The sequence below is a fragment of the Delphinus delphis genome, chromosome 6, assembly GCF_949987515.2.
Source record: "Delphinus delphis chromosome 6, mDelDel1.2, whole genome shotgun sequence".
NCBI lineage: Eukaryota > Metazoa > Chordata > Mammalia > Artiodactyla > Delphinidae > Delphinus > Delphinus delphis.
The window spans coordinates 3,231,091-3,240,421 of NC_082688.1; the positions used below are offsets into that span (position 1 = coordinate 3,231,091).

Consider the following 9,331-nt stretch of genomic DNA (forward strand, 5'->3'; position numbering starts at 1 on the left):
TAAGAAACCTCTCCCCGGCCCGAGAGACTGAGAAAACTCTCCTTTACCATCTCCCGTCAGGCTGTTCGCTTCGCACACTGAGGTCTACAATCGCCCCGAAGCCGAGGGTTGTGCGGCGTGAAGCGGGCCCCTCGGGGTTTTGTATGGTGTGTGGACAGCCAGCTGCCCTTGCTCCGCTGGGTGGACGCAGCCCACCCTGTGGATCTGTGTTTGGTGTTTCAGCTGCTTTCCAGGGAAGCTGGCCCAGAGCACTGATTGAAAGCGGGAAGGTCCCTATTTAACTCCTCCCCCCCCTTTTTAATGAGAGTTTTCTAGTCTCAGAGTGACCTGTTTAAAGATGAATGAAGATGCTGTGACCAATATCAGAAAGAAGCAGGTGACTTTGGGTGAGGGAGGGGACATCCCCCCCCAACCCGTCGATGAAATGAAGTGGGAGCTTAAGGCTGGGGGCTGATGCTCTGTGGAACAGCCACTTGCCCTCTAGGAACATCAGTGGTTACATCTGCTGAATGGGCTCCCTAACTCTCCCTGACTCGACCACAGCCCCTGCTGTGGATGGGCTCTGGGAAAAATACTCAGAACAGCTGATGTTCGAAGACGCAAATGAAACCTGGGAGGATATCTGCCAGAAAGCAAACAGCTTTAACACGTGATCCTTCTGGTGAGGCTGTGGGGCACGAGAGTTCGGACCCTTTGATGAGAGAGAAGGGGCTGGGCAAGCAGGTCTTGTTCAGCAAAGGGGCGGCGGGGGAGCATGTGTGCTGGCCTTCGCTGGGGACTGAGTGGGGTTTTGGGAGGCCGCAGGCAGGGGGCCTGGGGAGGCGTGGGGTCAGGCTGCGGGCCCCGCCCACCTAGGTGAGCCGCACCTTCATCGTGGTTGCCTTGTAGCTGTAGTTGTACCCTCTCCACGACCTCCAGTTGACACCGTTGGCATAGCTCGTGTGCGGCCCCCCGAGGTAGCGGCCGTTCAGGTTGGACGAGTGACAACTGTTGTACCACCAGGCCCCCTGGAACTGCACTGCACAGTTAGAGGAACTCTTGTCGTTGTCTTGGTCTTTGGTGGAGAAGAACTGGTCCTTGTGGGGCGTCAGGGAATCACCTGCTCAGGAGGGAGTGGGGGTATTGCTCGGGCTAGAGGGAGCCTGCCCTGCCGCCTGCCCAGCGCCACCTCCCTCTAGAGACGTGTGAGCTGACGCCCAGGGCGTCAAGATCCTGCCTCACCCTGGGGCAGATGGAGCCACCTGGCCCAGGAGCTCGGTCCCAGGGCACATGCCTCCCTCCTCCAGCCTCACCTGTTTCCTCCCGGCTCCCCCAAGACCACCAGGACCCGCGCCGTCCTCTCCCCTGAGGTGCCCTCCCTTCCCCAAGCCTGCCTCGCTTTTCTGGGCTTCATACCCACTCCCTGGGTTGCGCGGTCATCCCAGAGGGACAGCACGGCCTCATCCCGGGGCTCCCTGCTCCATTTTCAGCCCTGGGTGTGCAACTCACCCCAGTTCCTGTAGCACCCCACTGCCCTTCTCACCCCTGCCAGACCCTCAGCTGTACCACCTGCAGCATGGAGAGGAGGGTCCCTGCCCTTCTCCTTCCCTGGAGGCTCAGAGGAGGCACGTGTGGCAAAGGGGTGCTTGAAGGCTCCCATTAGCAATACTCCCCCCCGCCCACGCCCCGGGAGGACCTTGCTCCCTGCAGCTCTGGTTCAACACAAGCAGACAGGCTCCTAGCACCTTTCCTGAAAGAGTGCACACTGGGAATTCTCAAGAGGGTGCCCCATAAGAGATGCCTCCCCACATCCTGTGACCGGGGTGTCTTTTTGGCAAAGAACATCCCACAGGGTTTGTGTTCCGTGGAGCCCAGTTTGGGAATATGGCTCTAAGGGCTGACGTGAAATGACCGTCCTCTTCCAGGTGTTAGCAGGGAAAGGGGTCAGTGACCTCAAGCCCCACTCAGAACAGCTCACTGCTCTGCAGACACAGCCTTGGGAGCGGTAACTGATGGCGTCACTGGTCCCCATGCTACAAAGAGACTCAGGTACCTTCGTGTCTGCATCCAAAGACGGAGAACCTGGACCCAGGGAGTGGAGCCCCAGCCCAGGGTCACTCACGGGAGACAGAGCCAGGATGCTAAGCAGGTCCTCTCTGCTTCCCCAAACCCCGCGCTGAAGCCCAGGCCACTGCTGTGCCCCTCGCAGACTCTCACCTGCACTGCCCCCGACAAAGGCTCCCAGGACCAGCTTGTACTTCTCTGCCTCACCCGCCATCTTGAATGACTGGTACTTGGCAAATTGGTGGTTGCCCTCAAAGTCCACGAGGTCTACCCGCAGCTCGCTGCTTCCTGTTGGAGGTGGGTGCTCAGGGCCCAGCAGAAGGGACCCTCTGCCTACGGGCACGGGGGGTGGGAATGTGGGCTTTAGGGGACGTCTGAACTTGGCATCGGGACAATTCACCGGGAAGGTGTGAGAGGCTGGGCTGGTGGGAGGACCTCAGGGATGCCTCCCTGTTTTCAAATAGCTCCCCTGCTGCTCCATCAGCCATGCCTGAAATTCCACAGTCAGTGGACCTGGACGGAATGAAGCCTCGCTCTAGTGGGAAACCCTAAATTCTCCTGCAAATAGCTGTGAATGCCATGGCAGGAAACCTTTGCATGTGTAGTTTCTTCTGCAAGAATCTCAGGGCACATGAGTGGATACCGTCAAGGTTGCCATGAGGGAGTGGAAGGATTAAGAAAGGATTTACAGGTTTGCCGTTGAACTCAGGACCAGCTGTGAAGCTGATTCTGTGGAACGGAGAAGTGGGGTGAGGGGGCCTGCGTGGGGACCGCCACATGCACTGAGCGGGAGAGGCAAGGGAGGGGCTCCGTGGGCCTAAGATCCCAGTTTCAAGGAAGGACCAACCGTTGGAAGTGGGAGAAGGGCCACCCCGATCCAGATGGCCTCCCCCTCACTTCCGACTCTCGGGCTCTAGACACGATCGGTCCCGAGACCAGAAGCCGTCTTCACTCCAATAATCCACCTGCTCCGATTTGAACACTCAGACAGTGTAAGGGGATACACGTCCTAGGTTCTCAGAGGAATAACCCCTCCTGCTGTCACACGTGACCACCCCGGGGGCCAGGGGGAGCGGGGTCCTCTGGCCCACATGGCCCAGGGCTGAGGTCAGGGGCATGTGCATTTCAGGCACCCCACCACAGAGCCCCCGGCCGCGGCCCTACCCTGGGCGGTCAGGGCGTGGATGTTTTCATTCCCCAGCCAGAACTCTCCCAGCTGACTGCCGAAGCCCTGCTTGTACGTGGCCCAGTCCCGGTAGAAGTCCACAGAGCCGTCGCTCCTTCGCTGGAAAACCTGCACACGATGGGGAGGGCTGGGGAGACGGGGCCCCACTGCCGTCCCCCCACAGAGCACCCCGGCCACACGCGGGAGCAGCGCTGGTAGTTCACAGGCATCACAGGCTGAGGACCAGAACGTGGGTCTCATCCAAGAGCCCAGGGGCAGTCAGGGACACCCACATGGGACCAAGGAGGAAACGGAGGCTCAGAGAGGGCAGGCGACAAGCCCAACGCCACACGGCTGCAGAGGAGTGGGCACCTCCGGGCCTGAGCCCACAGCCCTGAGCCACGGGACTCCTTCCCATGTGGGTCCACAGCCCCCTCCCCCGACATTTCTGATTCTCCCGACCTCAGTGAAAGGACGGGGGCAGCCTCTGCCTGGAAGGAGTGGACGGTCTCACAAAGGCCTCACAAAGGCCACTAAACAGTGCTCTGCCACCAGGTGAGGCTCCCAGGCACGCCCACCCCTGCCCAGGAACCCCACGGCCATCGCTGGGTGACCCCACGGCCATCGCTGGGTCCCCCCCACTCACGGTCCACCCCCCGCCGTCCACGTCCATGTCACACAGCACGGTCAGGGGCCGGCAGTCGGGCAGGTAGATGGTGTACCAGCCGCTCAGAAAGTGTCCCCTGGTGAGCAGCTCCTTACAGGTCCGAGGTCCTGGGAAGGGAAGCCGGGGAATGGACGCCAGGACAGGAGCTCTGGGCGGGGCAGGGGGGAGGGGGCAGGAGGGAGAGGCAGGGACACCTGCCTGGGGGAGGTGGGCTCTGAGTCCTGGGACAGAGACGCGGCCCCCAAGGCCACCCGGCTGTGACGGCCAGGCCCCGACGACCTGGCCATCCCCACCTCCCAGGGCTGCCCCCGCCTAGTCTCCTGGGCACCTGGCCTCCTCCAGGAATATACTCGAGTTAACCAGGCAATGGCTGCCTATCACTCGGGTAAGTGGGGAGTAAGATATGCGCAGAGAGGGCTTTGTCCTTGGAAAGTGGAACCTGAGTCTGTGCAGCTGGCCTTCTGGTCGACCCCCCCCTCCCCCACCCCCAGCAGGAGCAGGTCCAGGCGGAGGTCCGGGGGTCGGCGTGTGCGCAGTCACCTGTGGCACAGGAATGAAGCTCTCCCGGCTCTCCTGTTGTGGGGAGCGAGGACATGCACGTCACACGTCTGGAAACAGCACCCCCACCCCTCAGCCCCGTTGCTCCGTGACCACAGCGTGGAGAAAGGAAACCATTATCCAGCTCTTTGCAGGACCCTCAGCCTCCAGCCCTGCGGATCAGCTCCTAGACTCAGCATCCCTGGGCTTGCTCGGCCCCCACTGCATCCGGCCTGCCTGGGGGCTGGCGGCCAGCACCGTCCCGCGGGGCAGTGGCTGGACCGCCGTGCCGGCCACCTCGCCTGGGCTTTACGGCTCACGGCGGTGGAGGTGCAGCGCCCCCAGGCCTATCGCTTTCCACAGCCCATGTCCCCAGCACAGCCTCTGCTTGTGGAAAGTACTGGGGAGCATTTGGGATGTGGGTCTGGGCCCCAACCTCGCACTTTGTATTTGTAGCCAGAGCATGTGACTGTGTCTTGGCGTTTTGCCTTTTCTTGCTTTCACAAATTTTTAAATAAATGAGCATAAATCAGAGCATTATAAGCAAAAGGTCCAAAACCACGTAGCAAAGCGGCATCGCCAGTCACCTGGGTCCAACTCCGGAGCCTCTGGGCTTTGAGCGCTCACCGGCCGCTGACAAAGCAGGCCGGGCTCAGGGGCCCCTCCTCCCGCACCCATCCGCTGCAGGGCCAGGGCCAGGGCTGTGGTCTGAGTTCCTCCCCCAGATGGTGGTAGCCGTGACCGAGGCCTCTGGGAACCCCCAGCCCCCTGCAGAGCCTGCCCAGTGACCCCAGGGAGGCGGAGGGGCTCACCTTTCTCTCCGCCTGCGCCCTTTTCCCCTCGGTCTCCTGGGGAGAGACAGGAGATGCACAGGACGTCTGGTCAGTGGACGTCGACCCTCCGCTCTGGAAACCACCCAAGTGCTCACTTCCTTGGGATCTGGGGCGTGGGGGGCGGGGCTGAGGCTCTGGGCACCACACACGCATGCTCCGTGGCCCACACTTTTCCAATGCCTGGGTCTCAGCCGGGGGAGTTGCAGGGGCCGGGGGCTCAGAGGCCTGGATTCTTTCCTGGGTTATGAGAGGCTGCTCTGGACCTGGGGCCCCGGACCCGGGACCCCGTTCACACACTGTCTCGAAGCTCTTTGGAAACAGGAAATAGGACAGGTGCCTCTCTCACTTGGCCCCCTCCCTCTCTGTGTCTCTCTCCCATCTCTCTCTCCACCTCCTCCCTCTCGCTCTCTGTCTGTCTCCATCTCTCATGTCTCTGTAGACAGGCCCCGGGGTCCTGCTCAGGGGTCCTAGCTCTTCATCACCTTTGGTACCTTTGGGCCCGGCCGGCCCTGCCTTCCCAGGGACTCCGGGAGAACCTCGCTCTCCTGTAAATTCCAAAGATACATCATTGAGGAAAAGGCAACCTGCAGAATTCTACTTGAGCGTCTCTGCCCTAAGGATACAGCTCCGACCCTCCCATCCCAGCTGCGGTATCCTCAGGATCACCGCCCTGGGACGCAGCAGAGGGTGACAGCAGGCGGCGAGGACAAATCACTCACAGCCCCCCGGTGCCGACCGGCCGGCGCACCCAGCTCGGGCTCCAGGGAACCACCAGCCATCTGGCTCCCGACCAGCTCAGTGTAGCAGCCCAGGTCCAGGCCACCGTCACAGAGCCCCCCGGGGGCCTGGGACCAAGAGCACGTCCTCAGAGACCCTGTCACACAGGCCCCTCCGGCCCCTTGGCTCTGGGAGGGAGGCGGGGCCCTGCCCTGTGCTCAGCCCTGGACGCAGGTGCGGCCGGGCGCAATTATGCCTCCCTCTGGGGTGGTTCTCTCTCCACCTCCAGAGAGGAGGGGTCGGGCGCCACGAGGCCTCCCAGGTCTGCGTTACTGATGTGAGCAGGGGGTAGGACCACCCAGGGCCCTGCCCCTCCTCCTGAGCGCTGAGGGGAGGGTCAGGAGAGGCGGCCCCAGGCTCAGTCAAGGCAGCAGGAGCGTCTGCCGGCAGCCTGCCCTCCCCGGGGAGTGTAGGTGTGTGGGGTGGGTCCGAGGGGGCGGCGGCTTGGCTTGGGGCGGGCCAACCACACCCACTGGTGGGCAGCCGCCCCAGCCCGGCCCCTCCTCCCGGTGTCCCCCCGGCAGGACCCCCAGCCTGGAGCCCATCGTGGTGAGCACACGCAGCCCTCCCATCCCCAGGAGCTGCCCTGGGTGCGCACGGCCCCTGAGCTGGATGCCTCCCAGGACGTGAGAGGCTGGGGACCTCCGAGCTGGCCCTGTGTCCGCAGCCCTTGGAGCACCCACTCACACACAGGTCGGGGGCACTCACCCCTTGAGCTGCGGGCACCCCTGCCCTTCATACCAGGCTCGGGGCCCGAAACCCCACAAGGGGCCGCCACGTCGACGGGAGGGCTATGGAGCACTCGGGGGCCTTTCTACTGCGTTAAGGTCCAGCCCCACCCTCCCTGCTGATGGCTGACTGCTCTGAGCCCCAGTTTTCTCATCTGCGGTACAGACAGAAAACGCTGGGGCCGCAGTTTTCAGGTGAGAATACCGGGGTACGCGTGGCTTGGAACTCTGGCCCACGGTCACGTAAAGCCAGGGCTGGATCGAGGACCGGGAAGCGGGTGTTCTATGGAAGTGGACCCCGATGTGAGCTCATAGACTAGCTGCGACCAGCCCCCTCCTCAGGGAATGACAGATCCCGGCGGGCCTCGGGGCTCGCTCCTGACGCCAGCTCTGAGCAGGGTCGTGACCCAAGCTCCCGACCTGAGACCCGCAGGGGGCAGTGCTCACCCGAGGTCTAATTTGAGAAGAGCTGGTGCTCAGTGACCCCCACGCCCGAGCGCAAACACGTACCCTTCTGTCCATTGGCGCCTGCCTCTCCTTTGGGCCCTGCGGGTCCAGGCAGCCCCGGGCAGCCTCGGAGGATGGAGAGCTTGTCGGAGCCCTCCAGACCCACCAGCTTCACCTCTGCAGAGAGACACAGAGCGCCAGTCAGGGAGCTCGTCCTGGGCCTGAGAGCCCTGCAGAGCCGGCGACAGGCCACCCGAGCCACGGGGATCTGCCACGCGGCGACCTTGACCTGGGCCCTTGGCTGTGGCCAGAGTCACCCGTCTCAGATGAAGGGTCAGCCTGGCAGTGAGTTTCCCGCTTCTGGTGGGCACTGGTCAGGTGTGGAGGTGATGCAGGGCAGAGCCCTGGCCTTGTGGTCCACCCTGCCTGAGCCAGCCTCCCCACAGCCTCAGTGCTGTGTGTCCTTGGCCAAGTCACTCAACCCCTCTGAGCTCTGTCCCTTCGGTGCCCAAGTGGAGACAGGAATAGGGCTGTGGGGAGGATTAGATTAGATAATGCAGAATTTAAACTTCTTAGTATAATTCATGGCATTTTAAAAGAACCTCATAAACAGTCAGTGCTTTCACTAAGTAACAACAATAAATATTTAAATGACTTGGGGAATCTGGGTCAAAGTAACGTTTTCACCCCCAGACCTTGGACTTTTGACCATAGAATTCCTGAACTGGAAGGGGTCTGTGTAGGTCCCCTGGAGAGGGGACACATTTGATCCAAGGACACAGAGCAAACTCCAGTAAGAACTGGAACCAGAGATTCATTTCCTTCTCAGAAAAAGATAGTTAATTTTGTTGATTTCAGAACTGAAATATCGTCACGAGAGACAACTTAGAGGATGTGGGAATCAGCTGTGCTCTCACCGGAGACACAGGCAACTGTCGTTTCGGGGTCTGTCTCCAGCTGCGACTCTCTCACGGGGGCAACCTTATGCTTCCCCCATAAATACGTCCTCCACTCAGGGGGAGGCGGGTCTGTCCTCAGGGGCATCCTCTTGCCAGGTGTGGGCCCCATCCACCTGCGTGGGATCGGGAGGGAGACCACAACCCCCTCTTAGACCCAAATCTGCCGAATCGCACTCTCTGGGGTAAAAGCCAGAAATCTGCACTAGCAAACCCCAAGTAAACGTGGGAGCCCTTGGATTAGAACATCTTCCAACAACTTTCTGAAAAGTCCAGGAGAAGACGGAGAAAGTGATGGGCATGGTCCTCCTAGGTGGCAGCGTTGAGACCTGGCCGGGAAGCTTGTGGGGACAATCACAGGCTTGAGAGTTGGACAGACCTGGGATTAAATTCCTGCTCCCCCCGCTCTGACCTGTGTGACCTTGGGCCTGTGGTGTCCTAGTCTGCTGATGAAGTTGAGCTGTTGAGTCTTCAGAAGAAGATGCCTACGGAGGGTTTAACCCTAGATACTATTTGTGGTCAATGAGTGGGTAGTTACCAGCTCTCAGGGACTGGAAATTCAGGTCCATCTCACCTGGACAGGTGTCTGCAGTCTGGGCGGCCAGGGTCCTGAAGCACAGGAGTAAAAGGAGCTGGCCGGCGGGCCCCAGGGCCATGGCCACTCCACTCAGCTCCATGTCCTCTGGTCTCTGACCTTGCTCTTGTGAGCAGGGGAAGCCAGCCCTTGCCTGAGCCTGTGGGGGACACCCACTTCCTGCGGCCTCTTTGGTTACACCAACAGGAGGTACCAGTGATGGCAAGGGGTGTTTCCTTCCTGCTGGGCCCCACCATGCTGCCCGCTGAATCAGGCTCACTTCCCCTGGCAGGATACTCTGTTCCCAGTCGAGAGAACTCCCAAGACCCCTCTGTGGGAAAGGGTCTGCCTTCTTTGTGGCTTAAGGAAAGCCCAGTCCCCCAGACTCCCTCCTCATTACCCAACTACACCCAAACAACACTCTGAGACCTTGACTGGGGTATAAGGAGGCGTTGGCTAGAGATGCTCCTTCCCTCGCCTGACTTCCAGAATATTCTAATGACTGAGGCAGTCCTTGAGCACTTAACACAGCGGAAGAGAAAAGATTCCGAGCACTTCTTGTGTGCCAAATACCACTTATGCCAGCCCCATTCGGACGCTATTA

At 60.9% G+C, this 9,331-nt stretch overlaps 1 protein-coding gene across 3 annotated transcripts; it reads right to left on the minus strand.

The window, feature by feature from the left end:
* Window positions 1-259: 259 nt before the first annotated feature.
* LOC132426473 (ficolin-1) lies at window positions 260-8,830 on the minus strand. 3 transcript variants are annotated; one of them, XM_060013262.1, is made up of 9 exons: window positions 8,728-8,830; window positions 7,261-7,374; window positions 5,728-5,790; window positions 5,225-5,260; window positions 4,416-4,448; window positions 3,855-3,982; window positions 3,208-3,337; window positions 2,197-2,331; window positions 260-1,018 (listed from the first exon to the last, which is right to left on the minus strand). In XM_060013262.1, the coding sequence occupies exons 1-9, from the start codon at window positions 8,828-8,830 to the stop codon at window positions 852-854; spliced, it is 909 nt and encodes a 302-aa protein (XP_059869245.1). In that variant the 3' UTR covers window positions 260-851. The 3 variants fall into 3 exon arrangements, with proteins under 3 accessions (XP_059869245.1, XP_059869244.1, XP_059869246.1); XM_060013261.1 differs by having other exon boundaries at window positions 260-1,099; XM_060013263.1 differs by lacking the exon at window positions 5,728-5,790 and having other exon boundaries at window positions 260-1,099; window positions 8,728-8,819.
* Between the last annotated feature and the right edge of the window lie 501 nt (window positions 8,831-9,331).